General features: G+C 35.5%; 3 protein-coding genes and 1 pseudogene across 3 annotated transcripts; 2 read left to right on the top strand and 2 right to left on the bottom strand.

Moving 5' to 3' along the window:
- The first annotated feature begins 1,751 nt into the window (after positions 1–1,751).
- LOC143629809 (UPF0481 protein At3g47200-like) lies at positions 1,752–5,475 on the top strand. Its single transcript, XM_077098980.1, has 2 exons — positions 1,752–2,032; positions 4,172–5,475. Exons 1-2 carry the CDS (start codon positions 1,792–1,794, stop codon positions 5,473–5,475), a joined length of 1,545 nt encoding a protein of 514 aa, XP_076955095.1. The 5' UTR covers positions 1,752–1,791.
- A 2,880-nt stretch (positions 5,476–8,355) lies between these two features.
- LOC143629829 (UPF0481 protein At3g47200-like) lies at positions 8,356–9,885 on the top strand (annotated as a pseudogene).
- Positions 9,886–10,056: 171 nt separating this feature from the next.
- LOC143629831 (uncharacterized) lies at positions 10,057–12,821 on the bottom strand. The gene is made up of 13 exons (XM_077098996.1): positions 12,675–12,821; positions 12,315–12,483; positions 12,151–12,231; positions 11,976–12,058; positions 11,774–11,889; positions 11,556–11,666; positions 11,372–11,481; positions 10,981–11,287; positions 10,826–10,903; positions 10,699–10,749; positions 10,530–10,616; positions 10,350–10,427; positions 10,057–10,263 (listed from the first exon to the last, which is right to left on the bottom strand). Exons 1-13 carry the CDS (start codon positions 12,685–12,687, stop codon positions 10,225–10,227), a joined length of 1,323 nt encoding a protein of 440 aa, XP_076955111.1. The 5' UTR covers positions 12,688–12,821; the 3' UTR covers positions 10,057–10,224.
- A 3,508-nt stretch (positions 12,822–16,329) lies between these two features.
- On the bottom strand, positions 16,330–21,615 carry LOC143629828 (calcium-transporting ATPase 1-like). Its single transcript, XM_077098995.1, has 7 exons — positions 21,390–21,615; positions 19,677–19,731; positions 17,676–19,603; positions 17,432–17,590; positions 17,179–17,350; positions 16,819–17,117; positions 16,330–16,732 (listed from the first exon to the last, which is right to left on the bottom strand). Exons 1-7 carry the CDS (start codon positions 21,561–21,563, stop codon positions 16,484–16,486), a joined length of 3,036 nt encoding a protein of 1,011 aa, XP_076955110.1. The 5' UTR covers positions 21,564–21,615; the 3' UTR covers positions 16,330–16,483.
- Positions 21,616–22,323: the final 708 nt, after the last annotated feature.

Genomic DNA, 22,323 nt, shown 5'->3' with positions numbered 1-22,323 from the left:
ACCCTAATAACCATCGTTTGATCATATGATATTTTCTTCTGGTTCATAAAAACTCTCTCAATCTTCATACTGATTATTAGGGGTGAGCAGAAAACCGAAAACACCGAACCGAAACCGAATTAACCGAAAATACCGAACCGAAGCATTAACCGACGGTTTTTTTTGTTTTTTTGGAAAACCGAAATTTCGGTTTCGGTTCGGTTACCCATTTCAAAAATACCGAAAAAAACCGAACCGAACCGATTAACTTGGTATATTAAAATAAATAATTTAAATGATTGTTAAATATATTTATACTAAGCCATATGCGACAACAACCGAAACAAATTAGGAGTTTGTTGGTTCAATATATTTGTAAGAGAAATTAGAGCTTGTGAAAGGAATAGTAAATGTTAATATTTATTTTTGTACATAGGAACTAGTTGCATAAAACAATTAATAGAACAAAAAAACAAAACAAGAAAAAATAAAAAAAAACCGAATATAACCGAACCGAAACCGAAAAACCGAAAACCGAAAAACCGAAACCGAACGGTTTTTATATATGAAAAAACCGAATTTTCGGTTTCGGTTTTGGTTTCACCTAAAACCGAACCGAACCGTGCTCTGCCCTACTGATTCTTGCACTCAATCTGAGTTTTATCCGGTTAAAACATTTGGGAACCAACAAATAGTTTTGATCTGAAAGTGTTTCACGACTCTCAGGTTTTCCAAAGATATACGATTTGCAGAAATGCCCAACAACTAGTGTTGTGACTCTGCCTGCCTCTATGATGTACACAGCCTTTAAGTGAATGTAATGCAAGTTTAAACTGATTACCTAAGGGAGGAATGGGGAATAGGCCGTAGCCAACCGAACGAGAACAGCGTCCCATGGCCTTCAGTATCACAATTTCAATGCCCCTAGCAGGTGACCATCCTTATTTGGAGAAATCTTTTTGAAGGATAGAGAGGATGTAAAACAAAAAACAAACTTGACAAAATCTAATAATCTCTATATTAAATCAAATAAGTTTACAAGTGCTAAACAAAACAAAAAGATCAACTAAAGGAACTTGACTTTATCCGAATGAACATAACATCATACAAAGGAACTTGATTCGGACAACACAATAGAACGAAAAGATCATCCGAAGGAACTTGAGTTGATCCGTATGAACATATCATCATAACAGGAACTTGATTCGAACATCTTAGTCATCTCAAAGGCTTGGGTTGAACTGAGTTGTCACTATATCTTTTTATGACAACTCAATTCCACCCACCTCCATTTTAGCTATAGCCTGCATACTAAATTGATTCACTTTTAAAACGACACGTTTTAATCCGTACCGTATAACCTGTATTGTCTATTCAAAATGTTAGATAGTATGCCAATAAATTGTAAAAGTACTTGTACTCAAAACAGTAACAACATTAATGAATTTACTTGCTCCATATGTTTTTTTCTCTTGTTTTTAACTATGTAAAAAGTGATTAACATATTCAATTACTCCGTTGTTAATTAAATATCAAAAAGATCGGTCTGGAACCATGAGGCTCAAGATGATCGTCTAAAACATGTTAATTATCTACATATTTTTAATCAAAATATATATATAAAGTACTTTTTATGGGGTTAAATATTAATGGTCATTGTCCTTTTGCACATGCATATAGAGTGCTAAACGTTTAATGCAAGGCACATAGATAAGTGTGTACTAGTTAAGTTTAAAATATAAACAAACACAGGCACACAACAAGTAACTTCAAAAAGACCAAGAGAGTTGACTTCAAATACAGGGGCCAAAAATGAGAACCAAACTCACCAGGATACCTCTGCAAACCATATGCAGATGGAGGTTTCAATGCATTGCTAGAAGAAATCTTAGTCAAGATTCTGGTCCAGATTTGGCAGCTGAGCTAGAGCAAAAGCTGAATGCTGAGCTTCCAAAACATATCACCAATGGTGCTTCCATCTACCGAGTTCCTGATCGTTTAAGATCAGTCGAACCAAAAGCTTACGAACCTAATATTGTGTCAATTGGTCCATACCATTATTAGTTAAATATAAACATTATTATTTAGTTTTAATGATTGAAACATTATCATAAGTATTATTAATTAGTTAAAGACTTAGGAATGTGGTTGTTAATCAGACATAACCGTTATTTAACGGTTTTAACCGCCTCTTCCCTTGTCTATATAAGGGCAACTCCCAAACGTTTATATGTACCAAGATTGATCCTATTAGATTAATCCAAGAAATTATTATTTATCATTTCGTCGTTTATATTCTTGTCTTAGTGTGTTCTTTGATTCCAATAATCTGGTATCAGAGCCACAACTTCATTCGATCCTCAAAATACAAATTGATACACACACTACACAACCCTCAAATATGAAATCCTGCCAACACTGCATAATGGAACAACAACAGAAGATTAAACGAAGAAGGAACAAGAAGGATCAACGCAGATGCTACTATTGTGAAGACACTGGACATTTGATTGCCCACTGCCCAATTAAAGAAGATGACGAAGCCGCCCAATTAGTCCGACAGTCTTTGACAATTGACACGAATAATCAATTCATTTCTGACTACCATTATGATGATCTATTGGTTGCTGGGTCAGATAAAGGTTTATGGGCAAGCATGTGGTACATAAGTTACAATTCCAAACATCATGTATCGGGTAACTTGTCTATGTTTAAGTATATTAGAAATTCATATGGCGTAGAAACATGTCTAGAGAATATAGGAACCGTGTTTATAAGGGGTATAGGAACTGTGATTGTTGACACAAATCAAGACAGCATGTTTGTATTTTATATCCCTACCATTGATAGAAACATTCTAAGTTATGATCAGTTAATTCTTCAAGGGTATGTTATAAGAAAAGAAGGTTGTATAGGTTATATAAATCATATGTTTAGAGACTCAGATCCCAATAAAACTGTGAGTATAAAAGAGAGCAATAAAATTGAAAAGATTATCCGGGATGAAGGGAACAAAGTAGTCGATCAAGACTATATTGACAATTATGATAAAGATTATGAGAATTTCTTAAAGATAGAAAAAGGAAAGTTAGTGAAGGATAAAGATGATAATGTGTTAGAAGAATATATGGAAAGTATAAGTCAAGATCGTGAAAGCTTTGATTGGAATAAAGCAATAATACTTGCTTTAGAGTTTAACAAATTTGAAGATTGTATTACCCTCATAAGTTTACTTGATGATATCGAATATGTACATACTCACATGGATCTTTTAAGAAATAAATTTGAAGAAATGATACATTGGTTTCTCAATGATCATCTCTCCTTGAATCGTCTGGTGCCCCCATGAAATAACCAAAACAAGAAGATTGAATTACTAGATCTATACATATTGGTAAACGCACAAGGAGGGCATGAAAAAGTAGAAGAAAAGAGTCTATGGATAATAATAGCAAAAGACATGGGGTTCGACTGGTTTGAAGGATATATTATGAAACTAATCTATGCAAGATACTTGGATGTGTTTGAGTTTTAATACAGGTTATATAAACGACATCTAGGATCAGGAGCAGAAGGAAGTATTGAAAGAAAAGATGGTACAAGCACATTACAATCGGAGACAAATGATCAAGAATGCAAGGATGCTATGGAATCAAATTCAGAGATTGATAAGAGACTGCTAGAAGCACATGAATATGCGTTGTTTATGGGGAATGATTGGATTGGTGCAAAAAGGATGTTCAAGAAAAGAAATGAAGAACACAAGAAACGTAAAGTCGACTTCAATGCTGCAAAAACTGCTCTTGAAGATGCATTCCATAGCTTTCCAAAGACGAAGAACTTTCTTAAGCCTAATTATGTTTGAGAAAGTTTATTCAAGAACCCTCTTAGACTTAATAATGTTTAAGGGGGAATATTAGTTAAATATAAACATTATTATTTAGTTTTAATGATTGTAACATTATCATAAGTATTATTAATTAGTTAAAGACTTAGGAATGTGGTTGTTAATCAGACATAACCGTTATTTAACGGTTTTAACTGTTTTAACCGCCTCTTCCCTTGTCTATATAAGGGCAACTCCCAAACGTTTATATGTACCAAGATTGATCCTATTAGATTAATCCAAGAAATTATTATTTATCATTTCGTCGTTTATATTCTTGTCTTAGTGTGTTCTTTGATTCCAATAACCATCATGGAGCTGCTCATTTACAAGCAATGGAGAACACAAAATGGACCTTCTTTCATGGTCTCTTCAATCCGAACAAGCGTAATCGTCCTGGCCTGGATGCAGAACTTAACGAACTGAAACAGATGGAACCGCTGGCTCATAGTTGTTACTCTAAAGATTTGAAGATTGATAATAAGCAGTTTATCAACTTGATGCTCCTTGATAGCTGTTTTGTTCTAAAGCTTCTAAGAGAAACAAGAGAGATTGACTTCAGTAAGAAGTCGGTTCCCATACAGAGATGGATGTTACCCGTACTCCAACGTGATCTTATCATGCTCGAAAACCAGCTGCCAATGTTTGTTTTGAAAAAAGTGTATGATTTAACATGCGGCTCTCGTACTTGTGAAGCCCAAGAAAGTTACTTAGATTTGAAAGCGCTTGCGCTTCAGTTCTTGGAGCCTTTGATATACAAAGATTTAGAGGCTTCCAAGAGCGGTTATTTGGATGTCGAAGGAAGCCACTTTCTTGAACTCTTTCGAGCCAGCATTTGCCCGACTGAGGTAGTGCAAAATAAGTCTCTGGTTAAGGAGCCGCACATGTTTCGTTCAGTAACAGATTTAAAAGAGTCCGGTGTCAAAATTAAGAAAGCGGAGAATTATCAGCCGTTGGATGTAAGCTTTAGAAAGGGGGTTTTAAAGATTGCTCCAGTGAGCATGGATGACTACAGATTCACATTGTTTAGAAACATGGTGATCTTTGAGAAATGCCACTTTGCCTGCAGACCACATGTGACAGCTTATGTGTTCTTTCTTGATAGGCCCATAAACTCTGCTGAGGATATAGAATTGCTTCATTATTCGGGCGTTATGCAGCATACTCTAGGTGGAAACAAACACGCAGCGAGACTGGTGAACAAGCTCTGCAAAGAGGTTGCTGGGGCTGTTGATGACTCGTACTTACGCGATGTTTTGTGGAAGATCAATTGCTACTGCAATGATGGGTGGAACCAAAAGAGGGCGAAACTGAAGCTTGAATACTTTTATAATGTTTGGGTATCGATCGCGACTATGGCTGCAGTTCTAATCATTTACCTGACTGTATTTCAAACAGTTTGGATGCTCGGAGATGAAAATTCACGACTGCACATGTTTCAAACTGGTTTTTGGGTTTCTGTTGCAGAAGCTTTTGCTATACCGTTTGGAGGTTTTAAGCGATCTGAGAACTTACCCGTGCCGGTAAAAAATGAATCTTGGATCTTTGAATGGTTCTTGAGTTACAAAGAACTTGCCGACACAAATCCTTTCTTCTTCATGAGTTGTTAGTGATTGTGTTTTGAATAATATGCAGGAAGGCCATTTTCACATTTGTTTTTAGTTCCTTTTTTCCATGTTTGTTTGGCTATAGCAAGCAAAATAATTAAAAATACATCATATATTACTATTTCTTATGTATATTCTTTCTCAAAGGACTCCTACAGGTAGGTCTGTAAACAAACCGAACGTTCAGTGGGAAGTCCATTTATGTTCGTTCATTTAATAATGTAAATATGGAAGTCTCGGAATGGATCCCAGACGTCTAGTGTAAATATGGGTCGAACACCAAAGATGCTTGGAATGATCGACATCTTGAAATGATGCTGTTGTATGAAGAATTTGATTAGGTTGATTGATGTTGCTGCTGATTTTGGTTTGAGATTTGGAAGCAGGATTAGGATTTATATACTTGAGTAGAGTATTACTAGTTACGACAGAAGCTTCTCGACCCTGCGGTGTCAAATTCTTTTCATGGTTTTAACTACTTTTAGTTGTTATGAGTTAAGTTTGTTATGATACTAACACTAAATTAAAATATTAGTAATTTGTCACAGAAAATGTAGTGACGCGTGTCTAACTTATAACAGAAAAAATGAACATTTAAGAAAAACAAATACAGTACTTGGCAACAATTTTAAAATAAAAAAAAATTATTTTTAAAAGAAAAAATATACGGTACCAGCACGAAACACAAAAAATAAATTAGCAGACCTTTCAACGGGTATCGACACTCGTATGCAATGACCGATGAAAGTAGTAGCGGAACTTATATAGCTTAGGAAAATAAATTAAACTAAAAAGTTAACATAGTTTGAAAAACAAAATATACGGTACTGGGACTAAAAACAAAACCAAAACAAAAAATTTTAGTTAGTTTACGTTCGAAACAATATTGACACTCGTATGGCTTACAATAAAAGAAATATTGAATTTAAATAATCTAAACTATGGACTATTGGATAGCAATCCCAACCGACGAGTGGTTGCTGACGATCTCATTTTTTAACATATTTGTTCTCAACAAGCCGCAACTAAAAGAAGCTTAACTTTTTGTTAGTCTACAGTAGCTGAAAAATTGTTTTTGGCTAGAAAACTCAAATTTATTGTCCCAAACATCATTGTAACCTTAAATCGAACCTTTAGGAATTAGGAACTTTTTTTCTAGTAAAAACCCAAATAATTAAGGATTCCAGAACTCTATAACCACCGTCGAAGTCTACGGCGGTAGATGAAGAGGGTTGCACCAACTCTATAATGGTGATGGGCGACGGTATGAGGCAAATTATGCGAGCACCCAACCACTTAGACGCCGAACTAGGGCTCTGACAACAGGGATGACCGGCTATTCGTTGGTCTCATTGGTTGAGAATCAGGCATATCCCTGACATGCAGAAGGTTTTCGGCGACGGTGGTGGTGGTGGATGTTAGTGGTGGACAGGTGGGGGTGATAGTGGTGTTTGGCTGGTTAGGGCGAAAAGTGTTGAGCTTTCCGGAAAAAAACGTTATTTTTCCGGCGACAAGAGACTAACGGACTTAAACTTTAGTTTGTCGAGGCTCTTTGGGAACAACTATGTTAAAAAATGGGACCGTTAGCAGTCAACCCGTTAGTTAAGACTGTTATTTGCCAACGGTTCATAGTAGGGAATGTTTAAATCCAATTTTCCATAATAAAAAAAATTAAGACAAGAAACAAAATTAATAATGAACCGATGATTTGGCACAAGATGACACTGCCACGTGGCTTAATGGGAGATCTGTGTTGCCACCGATAGTGTTTTTTAACATATCGTAAGGTAACAAAACACGACGCGTTGCGAGGTCATAATTTCGCGAATTCGATCGGTATCATTTAAGTTCATAAGACAACGACACTAAATCCATAAAGATAAATATTTGCCGGCAAAACATTATTCACACATACAACTATGATCAAAAGCGACACAAATTTGATTGGTATTGATTAGCTTCGTTACGGTGCGGGCACTAACCTAAAAAATTAAATTAGTAAAAGCTCAGAATAACTGTATAGTTTATGATACAAAACATTAACACATTAAAATGACGTTTACTCAGTCAGTAAAACCCAGACATTATGATGACGAATCGACACAAATTCGGTCGGTTTCGGTTAGTTATTAAAGTTTTTGGTTTCAAAATCTATAAAAGTCTTTATTATTAAAAAAATTTAAAAAATAAAATAAAAGGAAAGAAAATTGGGCATGTTAGATGTGATCTCTAGATTTTTAAAGGCCTAGAGCCTTAAAATTTTATATACAAGCTTAATGGTTTCTTTATTTGTTTTTTCTAACATGTAGGCAAAAATTGTATTACACTACTATAGCATAAAATTAACAACATTTTCTTTTAACTTTGTCCCAACAATGCATTTTTATCCAATGTAAAACTTGGTTTCTTGGCTATAAGTCGTGCCCTACTACTTTCTTTCGTGCGCTCAAATGTGATATAATCTTTTTATTTACCGAATTATATTAACAAGGACATATGTCCAAACAAGGTTGAGTTCGTAAGCTTTGGTTCAACCATACGTCTCGAACCTTGTAAATGGAAATGACATTGCTGATTTGGTTTGGACAGTAAAGTTGCCAAATCCAGACCAGAATCCCGAGCGAATTTATGCTACGATGCAAATAAGATACAAGGGTGGATTTATGTCAAATGTTCCAGACAGCAGGGTCAATAGCGGTCACTAACAACATTTTGAATGTGTAAACACATTTATAACTAACATATTTTAAGCATATATAGCTTTTAAAGTCATATGGTCTTGGTCTTATTATAATGCAATATGTGGTCTTGGTCTTAATGCTATAATTATATTAGTTATAGTTAATGAATCATTTTCTTAGCAAGTAGAGATTTAGTTACTCTTCAAAAACACCAACAAAGTTGATTTCAATATCAGTAACCAAAATATGAGAACCAAACACACCTTGATTCCTCTGCAAACGATATGCCGATGGAGGTTTCGGTACATTGCAAGAAGAAATCTTACTCAAGATTCAGGTCCGGATTTGGCAGCTGTGCTAGAACAAAAGCTGAATGCTGAGGCTCCAACACAAACCATCAATGCTGCTTCCATCTTCAGAGTTCCAGACCATTTACGCTCAGTCGAACCCAAGGCGTACGAACCCAATATTGTGTCAATCGGTCCTTACCATCATGGAGCTGCTCATTTACAAGCCATGGAGAACACAAAATGGACCTTCTTTCATGGTCTCTTCAATCCGAACAAGCGTAATCGTCCTGACCTGAACGTAATACTTGGTGAACTGACACAGATGGAACCACAGGCTCGTGGTTGTTACTCTGAAGATTTGAAGATTAGCAGCAATCAGTTTATCAACATGGTGCTTATTGATAGCTCGTTCATCATACAGCTTCTACGAGAAACCAGTAAGAAGTCGGTGCACTTACAGAGATGGATGTTACCCGTTCTTCAACGTGATCTCATCATGCTTGAAAATCAGCTCCCGATGTTCGTTTTAAACAAAGTATACGACTTGAAAAGAACCCACGGAAAACTTAGGCTTGAAAGAGCTTGCGCGCCAATACTTTGAACCTATGATATACAAAGATTTAGATACACCCGAGAAAGGTGCTTCGGGTGTAGAAGGAAGCCACTTTCTAGAACTCTTTCGGGCCAGCATTTGCCCGACTGAAGTAGTGCATAATAAGTTCCTGGTTAAGGAGCCACACATGTTTCGTTCAGTAAAAGATTTGAAAGAGTCCGGTGTCAAAATTAAGAAAGCGGAGAAATGTCAACCGTTAGATGTAAGCTTTAAAAAGGGAGTTCTGAAGATTGCTCCGGTGAGCATGGATGACTACAGATTCACATTGTTTAGAAACATGATGGCCTTTGAGCAATGCTACACTGCCTGCGAACCACATGTAACCGCTTATGTGTTCTTTCTTGATAGGCTCATAAACTCTGCTGAGGATATAGAACTGCTTCACTATTCAGGTGTTATGCAACATGCTCTCGGTGGTAACAAACACACAGCAAGACTGGTGAACAAGCTCTGTAAAGAGGTGGCTGGGGCAGTCGATGAGTCATACTTACGTGACGTTCTGTGGAAGATTAATTGCTACTGCAATGAAGGACGGAATCAAAAGAGGGCGAAACTGAAGCATGAATACTTTTACAATGTTTGGGTATCGATCGCGACTGTGGCTGCAATTCTAGTCATTTACCTTACCGTACTTCAAGCAGTTTGGGGGCTCGGAGATGAAAATGCACGAAAGTACATGTCTGGCAATGGTTTCTGGCTTTCCGTTGCAGACGCTTTCGCAATACCATTTGTTGGTATTAAGCCATCTAAGAACACACCTGCAGATAAAGCTCGGATCTTTGAGCGTTCTTCAGTGACAAAGAACTTGACGACACGTTGTTCGACTTGAGTTGTTAGTGATTATATGTTTTGGACAATATGCAGGAAGACCATTTTCAAATTTGTTTTCAGTTTCTATTTCTTGTATGTTATTGCAACTTTGCAAGCAAAATAATAATAATCTCATATCTAGTACCAAAAAAGCAGTTACTAAACCAAAGATCAGTCTAAGCAGGGATCATTTAGAGTTCCAAACACAACAATTTATTAGGTTATAAGCAACAAATGTAAGTGTATAAGAATAAGACACAATAATCTGATGTTTTCGTTGTAATTGCACAAATGAATTGCTAACTAAACATGATGATAATCATTTTGTAAATCATCTTAGATGAGTAATATGCAGACTTTAATCCTCGCCCAATGCATAGTGTCCAGCGTTTCTATCCTGCAACCAAAAATATTTATACAAAATTACAACATTTTTATAATTAAAACAAAGCAAAGTAGGGAGATTATACACACAGCCTATACCTGAGACATCATTCGCTGCTTGTTCAGAAACTGCGTCCTTGCCTTGTTAAGGATCGAGTTAGGAGATCTATACATCCTCTGTAATAAAAATATATTTGGTTAACAAGTATTTTTAAATCTTTTATTATATAATACTCACTGAATGTACATCAATAACATGCGTTAAAAGGGTGAACAAACCTTGTCGGTCACTGTAACACGATCCGCACCAGTTAGAAGCTTTTTCTTCGGTGTGAAGCTAAACACTTCATGAAGAAATCCATTTTCCTGTTCAATTTAAAGAAAAATATTAATATCAAATGATAAAAATAAAAATAATAAAAAGTGACAAAAGGCTAGACAATCGAACCTGCATGTGCTTGACAAATCCTCCACTGAGAAACCGCTTTATAAAGTTCAACTGTCAAAAACATTCAACTTAGAAAACAATAAAAAATGTAAATAACACCAACCCAAAAAAAGCCACAAAACCAAACCTGAATTAGCTGGGACCAAGTTGTAGTGGTAAGCGATTCTCCACCGATCTTCACAGAGGTTTCAGGGGCGTAACCGTCCTAGATATCAAAAATTATAACAATAAGACATCATTAAACATGTATACTAATGATTATAAAGAGCCAATTAAAAGTACCTCAAGAAATTCCAAAATATCTCGGAAAGTGTTACGCTGATTATTAAGATCCTTTTTGGCAGAACCCTTCCCGCCTGCCTCAGCAGAAAGGTCCCGCACTTGATTCAACACTTTGGCTCTCATACCATGTATATAATTAACATCCCGGGAACTGTCACCATTAACGGAACCATCACTAACAACTTTAGAAGACCCACAAAACTTTTCCAAACTCCCCATCTCATATATCAGAGCAAGCGCTTCACCAGCTGCAATTCTCACCGATCTGTCATCCTTTTCTAAAAGAGTCGAAAAATACGAAACCGACCTGAATACATTAAAAAAAAGGTTAACAGTTTGTGTAACAAATAAAAGAACACAAACCAAAGGAGTAAAACTGGAATTCACTTACTCTTGCCAACTTTTAGGATCAAGCGACCACCCGTCCATTGTTGTAAGAAGAAACGACCAAGCGGATACAACAGCTGTTATTATTCCGGGTGATGGCTTAGTGGCAACCACCTAAATCATAACGATTTTTCGAAAGTTAGTTAAACAACGTTTACATTAATATAATTAAATAAAAAAAGGCATACATTTGGGCCGAGTTTCGGGTGGACCACTTGCCACATTATTTGCATACATCTTTCGGTTTCTTCAGGTTCTTTTCCACCAACAAAAGCTATCACAGCCAATCCCTCCGGTAACTACGATATCAATTTTACGAAAAAATAACTATTAAGTAATGATTAAATTAAAGCCTTATAACTTATAAGTTACACCGGTAAATGTATAAATGAATATAAACATATACCGATGCTGTCTTCGATGCTTCAGAACGGGATCTAAGAGATTCCGAAAAAGGAGAAACCGATTCTTCCAATATTTCTTGTGCTTTTTCACCCGGTCCAGCGGTTAGAGCTAGTAATCCTATACAGATTAAACACTTTTTAGAGACCGTATAACGAATTATGTATTTATGTTAATTTAAAAAAACGAAAAACAAATTTACATACCGATGGCACGAGACGCTAACGCTATCTCTTTTGCAGACCCCTTCTTTACGGAATTCAAGCATTGATGCAACAATGTTGCAAATCTATAATAATAAAACACAACAAACCTTCAATCCACTATAACAAAATAAACTTAAGAACTTATTTAAACACTTTAATCACAAATAATTCGTACTTTTTTTCAACAAACTCGTGCGGTAAGCTGCTACTAAACGCCTCGATAATATCCGCCAACGCCTTCTCCCTCGTGGACCCTCTTTATAAAAACATAACAACAACAATATATTCAATATCGATAATTAATAAACAATCAATTCAAGTAATCAATTAACTAACTACCTTTTCTCATACAAAGCATCTAAGCTTTGATCCAACACACTTTCTTCAAGCTGCACATCCTCCACAGCCGAAGTCAAAACATAATCGGACCGAATCGTAGACGATGAACTACTCATGCTATCGGTGTCATCGCTATCAAGCATTGCAGCATTCTTACGCTGTGAACTACCTGTTAAACCCCAATTCAACACCAATTACTTTAATAGTTTAATATCATACACCCAATTTCAAAACACTATCAAAACCCCCAAATTGAATACACATGCAATTAAACCAAACCCTAGAATCAATTAAACATAAAGAATTAAACCAAACAAAATTAAATTGAATATACACATGTAATTAAGAATAACGACTTACGTTGTTTACCCATTAGTGACAGCTCCGATTGAAATTGTTATTGTAAAGGCTAGAAGGAACTACAAGGTTGACTATGAAGACGACAAGTTATAGAAAACAAGTGAGGAAAGAAGTGAATAGTCGAATAATAAGAATTAGCGAGAGAGAAACAATAACAGGAGGAGTTGTTTTGTTTTTATTTATTTGAGGTTGTGTGGAGGAAGTTAATAATAATAATAATAATAATAATAATAATAATATTCGAGATGAATGGTCCGGAATATTCGCAAGGCGTGTGGGAAACAACAGGACCCGAAGGCTGTGGAGAGATCCTGGCCGTTGGATTTGGGAGATCACGTGTTTATTTGATTTGAGGTTGAGTATGGATTACCCTAAATTTAGCCGCAAACTTACGACCACCGGTTTTTTTTTATTTGTTGGGAGATTTGTTTGAATCTATTTTTTTTTTAATAATTGATTTATGTGAATCTGTAAAAGAAAATAAATATTGGAATATTTTTCTTTTTGTTTAATATGTTCTAAGTAAATAAATTGTTTGGTTGGTTGATAGAAGGAATGTTTTAATACATAAAGAGGATCTGGTGCACCTAGGGTTGTTTACGAGTCGAGCCGATCTGAACGAAGTCTTGCTCGTTGCTTGGCTCGTTTACAACCGAATCAAATCGAACGACTGAAATTTGAACTGAGCGGAAATCGAAACGAACCAAAATTGAATCGAGCATTTTTTGACCTAACATCGAACGATTTTCGAGCATTATTTGTTTCTTTTTAACACTAAAAAATTTTAATAAGAAAACAAGTTAGAATGGTTGTAAATAATATATTTTGTAAACAAATTAGTAGTTTTTAAATAAACGTGTAATAGGTTGTAAATTTTTATGAGAAATAAGTTTGAACTGAGATTGAACATGTTTGTTGCTATTTCTTTCTAATCTTTATATTTATTTAAATCTTGGAAAAGTTTATCTAAATACTATAAATTCACATATATCTTTTATTTTAGTTTTAGTAATCAAATATATCATTACAATGTATATTTAAAAATCTTATAAATTTGTTCGGGTGTTACTTTGTACGTTAAAAATTGTAAGGTTTGTTATGACTGAAAAATTGGTTGTGACGGGATATTTAGGTTGAAAAGTGTTAGAATGTTAGTGATTTTAGTGTAATTAAGGATTAACTAGTTGATCAAGTTAATTGTAATACGAATCTAAATAAATCGGGTGCGGAGTGCATACTTATTTGATCTTATTATAATTTATAATCCTATTGGTACTTAGGGGCGGGGTTCCAAGGGGGCAACGCCCCTTGGCGAGGGTCTGGAGGCAGCGCCCCTGGTAGCGGGGTGCGAGGGGCGGCAGCCCCTGACAGGGTCCAAGGGGCAGCGCCCCTGGCTAGGGTCGAGCTGCCAGGTCAACTTGGAAATTTTTTATTTCAGACATTTGTTGTTTCATTAAAAACGTATCAGAAATTTAATTATATTAAATTTCGTAACTAATATTATTATTAATTAATAAAACAACAGGAGCGTCATCTGATGTTTTTTGAATTTCAAACATGATTATGTTATAACTGCTAAGCAGTTATAACTGACCCAACCCTAATATATTATTGATCTTGATCATACGTAACTTCTCTGGTTCATCATAACATACATAAATCCATACTTGATTCTTGCTCATATTTCTGAGTTTCATCCGGTCAAAATATTTGGGAACCACAAATAATTTTGATCTGATAGTGTTTTCACGACTCTCAGATGTCCAAAGATAATCGTTTACAGAAATTCCCAAACATAGAACATCCATGAATAGCTATGGTTGTTTTTGTTCATTTCAACCGGTTGTTTTGCTATACAACTTGTTCTAGCATAAACTTATGTTTTTATATATTTTAATATATATATATATAAAAGTTGTTTAATATGAAAATACACATTGGTGGCTAGAAAACTTATTCATTGCGTAAGAACTAAGGTACACGACAATTTAGTTGAAAATGTGGATTTGTAAACATAGACGTATAGGTTTTGACTTGTAAATATTTTAAGGAGGTGTTTTGATGGTTGGTTAAGTTCCTTAAAATGGTAACTAAAGTTTGGTACATGTTGATATTGAAGTTGTACAAGAAAGGATAATAGAGTGCATGTGCTATATTAATCCTAACACTTTATGTTGTCTATTTGTTGTTGATTTCTCCTCTCCCTAATTTCGAGTATTGAATGAATTAAGATGATAACATTAATTTTCTTCTTTAGTGTGGCAACATATTTTAGAAAAATGAAATTATGTTGGAATAAATTGTATATCACAAAGGGTAATTAATTCCTACTTGTAAAGTGTTGCTGATAATAATGTCTGGTAATCTTCTCTATCAAGACCATTTGTCATCTTTTACGACGAGACTTTGGTCATATTTTCTAGAGAAATCATTTTCTCATATCTAACCCATGAAGTTCGTGCATGTGCTTCTAGTTTTTGTTTTTTTGTTTTTTTTCATATAAAGCTTTTAAAATAGCAATAAATAAATAAGATGACTACAAGTTGTAACCTCAATTAGGTATGTTAACTGATAATAAAACCAAGGTTTGTTACGTTAAGATGTCAAATTTATTCGATTTTCATGTAAAGAGGAGGAGGAAGGAGTAATCATGAGTGTTCTCATTCATAAAAAGAGTGGTCAAAATGTGAAACAATTATTGAGTCATTGACATACTCAATGCTTTAAAAGAACATGATATCTAAGATTGGTAGATACAAAGGAACGATGAATTATGAAAAACCATAGTTGTCCATTTGAGTTGTAGGTCAATGAAACTCGAAACCAAAAAAGATTAACTTTATCAGCTAGTATTCTTTATAATCGTGCCACATATTAATTTCTCACATGAATGGTCCATACTTTCAAGTTTAAAACTAGCCATCACATCACGGTTACACACTATAAGATAAGAACTAACCAACTGACTAGAGGCTGTAACGGTTAAGACAAGTGATTGATCTAAAAACACTATTTTTAATAAATTGTATATTGTATAAAAAAATGCAAGTTTTAGACTTCGTAAGAGTCTGAATCTCTCTCTAACTCGTGTTTGGCAAATTTTCAGCCTTCAAATATTTTGACGGTATTCTGAAAACTTCAATCGGATAATTTAAATAGAAATATTAAACGAATATGCAAGTTCTATGATGAAAACCTTGTACCAAAGTTGGGAAAAGTAATTTCGGAGAATCATTACACATGTTTGTTAAAATGTTGCAACTCTTCAGTAAAACTGCTCAGCAAAAACTCCATATTGTTTGTAGTTACAACTTGTTGGTCCAAGTTACCACTAAACACAATAACAATAAACTACTACGAGTCCCCCTTGCCACTGATTGACCAAATTGTTAATCTCAGTTCCCGTTGATGTTTATACGAGGATGTAGCTAACACCAAACTCGTATCAATATTTTTAAGATTCTTTTTCATTGGTCTTTTACAAATCCGGTTTGACCAAAATGACTTGCTAAAATCTCCAACATAGAGTTATCGATATAGAAAAGATAAACCAATTTTTGTAACACAAAACTATTAGCATGCTAAGAGCATTTGAATATATTCTAAACTTTTAACTCGGTTGACCCCATTCTAGGTCAAACAGTCATAAGCCATCAAAACTTTTAAAATGTAATTTCAACCATGTGAGATCAAAATATGTCAAACTAAGTACTAAATCTGCAATTGACAAAATAGTTTGATGGCAAAAGCTTACACAATATAATAAAAACCACGTTTAAATTGTGTCTATAGCCTCCTAATTTGACCTTCTATCTTGACCCAACAGGAATCATCTTGACAGCAGCAGCAATAGGCATCCCTAGAAACCCAATCATGACACTTGCAAACCACTGGGCCAGAGTCAGAGGACTTGTGTTTGCAAAAGTGCCCAAAAATTCAATTATTATAATCTGGAAGATGACTGTGCATGTCAATACAGCCAGAAACACATAGTTCTTTAGCATCCCTTTAAACACATCTATTTTCTCCATGTCCCTTGAGCTTACCTCATTGAACACCTTCATTTCATAACCAACATAAATATATAATACACGTAAACTTATTTATTTAACATTTTTGGAAAACAGATTAATATTTAACTAACCTGACAAAACACGAACGAGTTGAAGATGAGTGTGTTGAGAACCAAATCTGAATCTGAGCTGTCAAGGTGAAAGGCGGATTTTCCTTTGGTCTGTAGGTACCATATGACTACAAATTGATATAATGATTGTCCCATAATGTTTCTCCACATAACATTTGTTATAAAGTTTCCTTTTCTTCCGACTGGTTGTCGCTCCATTAATTCATCAGTAGGAGGTTCAGTAGCTAATGCAAGTGCTCCCAGCGTATCCATTATCATGTTTACCCATAGCAGCTGAACAGCAGTCAAAGGAGCACTTCCTGAACACATAAAGGTGAATTTAAAAAAAGTAACTTAAAAAAAATTAACTTGCGTGATTACCTGTCAGACAGGCAGACGAAAAGTTGACAATTAAGGCGACAACATTCACAGTCAGCTGAAACTGAACAAACTTCTGTATGTTCACATAAACTGAGCGACCCCACTTTGCCACGGTCACAATTGTAGAGAAATTATCGTCTATAATGATGACATCAGCACTCTCTTTCGCCACCTGGATAATTCAAATGGGTAATAAACTATTAGATTTGAATAATGTTTTCATCCGATATGAGTAGATTAACCAAATTGTTACCTCTGTCCCTGCAATTCCCATTGCAAGTCCAATATCTGCTTCATGAAGTGCTGGAGCATCATTTGTACCATCTCCGGTCACAGCAACTACCTCCTCAAATGTTGTTCTTAACTGTTTCACAAGTGTATGCTTATCCATTGGAGAAGATCGTGCCATCACCTTGATGAATTTTCAAAAATAAGTTAAATTAAATTCACTTAACTAGTTTTGAAAATAAAAGTGACATTAAGGAACACAGAAGCACCTGAATTTTAGGAATAATTTTAAACAATTCTTCCTCGGTCTTTTCACGAAAGTCTGGACCTTCGATGGCTATTCCATCGTCTGTTAATATCCCACATTCTCTAGCAATAGCTTTTGCAGTGTTTATATTATCACCTGTGACCATGCGCACGGTAATACCAGCAGATCTGCATATTGCAACAGATTCCTTCACACCTGGACGAACAGGATCTTTGATACCCACAATCCCAATCAAAGTATACCCCTCAAATGGAATCGGATCTTTGGAATTAAATTCATTTCCCAATTCCTTGTAGCAAAGGCAAAGGGTTCTAAGAGCTTCATTGGCTAATAGTTCAATCATATTCTTCAAATGGTTGTTTAATTCTTTGTCAAGAGTAACAATCTCACCATTTTCGTTCAAGACTTTATCACATGCAGCTAAAATAATTTCAGAAGCACCCTTGCAGTGGGCCCGGAAACTTCCGTCAGCGAGTTCAAGAACGACCGCCATACGTTTCTTTTCAGAGTTAAACGGTTCAACTTTGACCAGCTTTGACTTTTGAACCTCAGTTTGTTTTTCTTTAAGCTTAAGACCAAATTCCAAAAGAGCTGTTTCAGTTGGTGAACCGAGAATTTCGGTGGTGTTTTTATCAGTTTTAACCACTTCTCCACCTGTATTATTAAATATCGATTCAACTAACATTCCAACAACCGAATCAGGAATTGTGGAATAAAACGTTGAAGCTGATTTCACTTCCTTAATTTCTCCACAAATCCATGTTTTCACAAGTGTCATGTGATTTGTAGTTAAAGTTCCAGTTTTGTCACTGCAGATATTAGTAGCAGAACCCATAGTTTCACAAGCTGCCAGGTGGCGAACAAGAGCTCGATCGTTCATCATCTTTTTCATAGCAAATGCAAGACTTAATGTCACCGCTAACGGTAACCCCTCTGGCACTGCAACCACCACAATTGTAACTGCAATGGCAAAGTATTCAAGCATCTCAAGTGCATCATCCCCAGACCAAATCCAGTGGGACCCTTCTTGCATCTTGCGTACAAACAGTCCTTGCACCAAAACCGCAAAAGTTATAACTGCAAAAAACAGTCCAATTTTCCCAATAATCGTTGCAACCCCGTTTAACTTAACTTGTAATGGGGTCTCATCATCTCCACCTTCACTTAAAGTTGCCATTAACTTTCCCCATTGGGTTCTCATTCCAACTGTAGTAATTACCATCTTACACGAACCGTTTTGAACTTTTGTTCCAGATAATAAAAACGGGCTCTCAGCAGTTACAATTCTGGGCTCACTTTCTCCTGTTAAACTAGATTCGTTTATCAATAACGAGAAACCAGAAACGAACAGTCCGTCAGCAGGAACTTGATCACCAACAGCAAGATGGACGATATCACCGACAAGAAGCTCGTATATAGAAATCTTTTGTCTGCAACCGTTTCTAGTAACTTGAATGGTAATTTTCTTTTTCTCCTTATCCAAATCTTTAAACTGTAACGACTGTCGATAATCACTTGTGGCGGTAACGAATACAACGAGTAAAATACTTGCAACAATCCCGAGACCATCATGAGCACCCTTTGGCCAGCCTTCCATTGTAATGCCAACAACCAAAGACACGAATGCACATAAACCTAGTATCATTAATGTTGTGTCTTGAAGAGCTTCCCATACATAAACCAAGAAACCTTTTGATGGGCTTTCAGTGAATTGATTGATTCCATAAATGTTTTTTCTTTTGTTGAGTAAATCCTCTGAAGTAGAGATTCCAGTGGTGGTTGATGCGGCGATCTTTTTGACAATGCCTTCAACACCATCATGAGCTTTTAGCTTCTCTGAACTGCGGCCTTCAACTATTGACCCTAATTCATCAGGACCGATTTGAAATCCTGCAGCTTTGACTTCTTCAGGTACACTGTAGGTTATGCCTGGAAGAAGTAGGGTAGATGTTAACATAAAAACACTAATAAAAAGAGGATTTTGAATATTCAAGATGCATACCATTGAGAAATTGAATTGCTGCATGTGAAACCAGCATCAAGGTTCTTAGACTCTCCTACAAGTTTAAATGCATCATAAGCACAGATTACATCAATCGGAAGCTATAAAAGATGGTAGCCAGAGGATTGTGTTTCTCAGATCTCAAAACTTTATCAGTCTCTATGTTAAATAATATTGTCATAACAAATTAGTGTCAAGTGATCATATAGGAGATGGAGAAATCTTCAGAAAAAAAAAACTATTAAGAGTAGTTAGATGTTCAGCATCTCTGTTTTACCAGGATTATGTATTTATTATTATTTTTAGAAGGCATAACCACCATATCCAACAATATAAAGCTTATGTAGGATGTGGCACATCCATTGACATGTCCTTGGCGATTCATTACGAAGCACAGAAGAGTGGGATTCAAACTGAAGGTCTGTAGGTTACCTTATCAAATCTCAATCACTTGAGTCTCATACTACAATCATTTAAAAATCAAGACTTGTGAGCATGATTGATTTTATATATATGCACGTTTATAAATAGGAAACGTCACATAGTGACGTATACATCTTTGACCTGCCGAGTAAATATCAATTTAAAGCTAGATCCACACAAGCTTTGTGTTAATTAAAATACACAACAAGCTTGTATAGGAAAACCTCATCTCACCAATATCAAGTTCAGAATTCAGAACATGATTAAAAAATAAATGCAAGAAACATCTAATGTTCAACCAACCTAAGGTATCATGTTTAGTCTCTATGTGGCCACTCGTTACTTGCGAGTAATAAATTAGCGGGTCAAAACTGGTCAGAATGAACGTATGTGGGAGGGTGATATGTTAAAACAACTAAATCAAAGAAGAAATTATGAATGGTTTACTTTATAAAAGGCTCATATGTTAAACAGATAAAAGAAGATGCAACTCTAGTTATATATAAAGCTTATCTGGTTGTACAAAGAGCGACACCTCCAAAGCTCGCGCCACAGCTTTCGGGACCTGTACGCCTCCGATAGCCTCGTAAACGCTTTTTAAAACCAAGCTTCCAAATAGCATTTTATTGATTAAACTTCCTTGTATGAGGATTTTGTCAATTTAAGCCGTTTTATAGCTAGATCCATTCCCTAGATGTCCCTACTATAAAGTTGTTGAACTACAACAACACTTATTACTTCAAATGCTACACAGTTTGTAAACCTAGGCCGGAAAACCTACAGCTTATGTCTAAATCTACAAATCACGATCCCAACTTCCAAACGCTACCTTATGAATGATTTACTTGAAAAAAAAGATCCTACGTAACAGAGGCGAAAGAGATGCAACTTCTGGCTGTACACAAAGCTTATTCAATTGTACATATACAACAACGCGTACATGAAGACCGTGCCTCGGTTTTCAAAGCCTAAACGTCTAGAAACGGCTCGCATTTTTTAAAACCAAACTTCCAATTAGATTTTGTCAATTTAAGCCATGTTAAAGCTAGATCCATTCCCTCATCTAACTGATATCTCTACTATGAAGCTGTTGAGTTACAAAAACACTTATTCGTTCAATCGTGATAGTAATCAGAGCCTAAGGAAATCATATACAATGCTTCATAGTTTATAAACCTAGAATATAATTAGTTTAATTTAATCAACTCAATTGATCAATTACACAGCTACATCTCACCAGATTCAGTTTCAACTCATCACAAAAAGGCTAAATAATAATAAAACATATACCAGATTAGATCGCTGAATGGCACGGGCTTCGAACCGCTTCGAGAGATTAGCCGTGAACCGAAACCGCCGCTTCTTATTCTTCACGAGCCAGCACAGCTTCCTCCATCGCTGTAACGCTTCCTCCGATGAGTTCTTCGGCTTCACCTCAAAATTATCATTCAAATAGCTCTCCATACTGCTGCTGCTTCACTAGTTCAAAATCACATGAACATCTGAAAAGAAATACGGCAGCAAGTGAAGATCAGTTGCAGTTAGTGTGTAGTGTACGGATCGGAGTTCAATGAATATGACTTACTATTATTATTATTATTATTAATATTAATATTATTACAGTTAACTTGGAGGATGGTTTGAAAGTGAAGAGTCAAGAGTGGGAGACGCGGTTGACCTTTTGGAAGAAAACAGACACGCAGCTTTTAAGTTTTAACCTAATCCACTTCCTGGTTTACCGGCTGATGCTTAATTGGCTAATTGGATTGGAAATTATAAAGACAAGTTGTTTACATTTTCTTGTAATATGACTTACCTTTGTCTTGTAATTTAATTTGAGGAGTAATTTTATATAACAAAAAATAGTGAAGATCAAATATTTATCTGTCTATTAATAAATTTATATATAATAATAATAATAATAATAATAATAATAAAAGCGGGAGGATTGTGCTTCGAAATTTTATTCTTTACTTCTTTAGTTCTATATTCATTTACAGGGTGATCAACACATCTGAAACAAATAGTTTGTTGCCGCAGACGGATTTCACCTACACATTTTCTCACCTCCGCCTGACGAGACGCAAAAATAATGGTGTCTTCATCAGAGTAGATGGAAACTCAAAGGTAACTTCAATTTGCTCTGTTTTTCTTCCGAGTAACTTTATTGATGTTTGTTCAAAATAACATTTGGTTTATGTATATGGCATATGTATGTGCAACT

Source organism: Bidens hawaiensis, unplaced genomic scaffold (genome assembly GCF_021521415.1).
Source record: "Bidens hawaiensis isolate Kalapana, Puna unplaced genomic scaffold, B.hawaiensis_p1.1 tig00005467_1, whole genome shotgun sequence".
In the NCBI taxonomy this organism is placed as follows: domain Eukaryota; kingdom Viridiplantae; phylum Streptophyta; class Magnoliopsida; order Asterales; family Asteraceae; genus Bidens; species Bidens hawaiensis.
Note: the sequence above shows the minus strand (reverse complement) of the source record. Positions and strands in the feature narration are given on the sequence as shown.

Excerpts from the sequence above, each read along its gene's own strand:
- LOC143629828 (XM_077098995.1), bottom strand. The coding sequence starts at position 21,563 with ATGGAGAGCTATTTGAATGATAATTTTGAGGTGAAGCCGAAGAACTCA. Across the intron at positions 19,604-19,676 it reads AGCAATTCAATTTCTCAATG|GCATAACCTACAGTGTACCT; the intron begins GTATGCATCTTG and ends TACTTCTTCCAG. Across the intron at positions 16,733-16,818 it reads ACTCGTTCGTGTTTTGTCAG|GTGTTCAATGAGGTAAGCTC; the intron begins GTTAGTTAAATA and ends TATGAAATGAAG.
- LOC143629809 (XM_077098980.1), top strand. The coding sequence starts at position 1,792 with ATGAGAACCAAACTCACCAGGATACCTCTGCAAACCATATGCAGATGG. Across the intron at positions 2,033-4,171 it reads TATTGTGTCAATTGGTCCAT|ACCATCATGGAGCTGCTCAT; the intron begins ACCATTATTAGT and ends TTGATTCCAATA.
- LOC143629831 (XM_077098996.1), bottom strand. Across the intron at positions 12,059-12,150 it reads CACGAGTTTGTTGAAAAAAA|ATTTGCAACATTGTTGCATC; the intron begins GTACGAATTATT and ends TTATTATTATAG. Across the intron at positions 10,617-10,698 it reads GATTTGTCAAGCACATGCAG|GAAAATGGATTTCTTCATGA; the intron begins GTTCGATTGTCT and ends TAAATTGAACAG.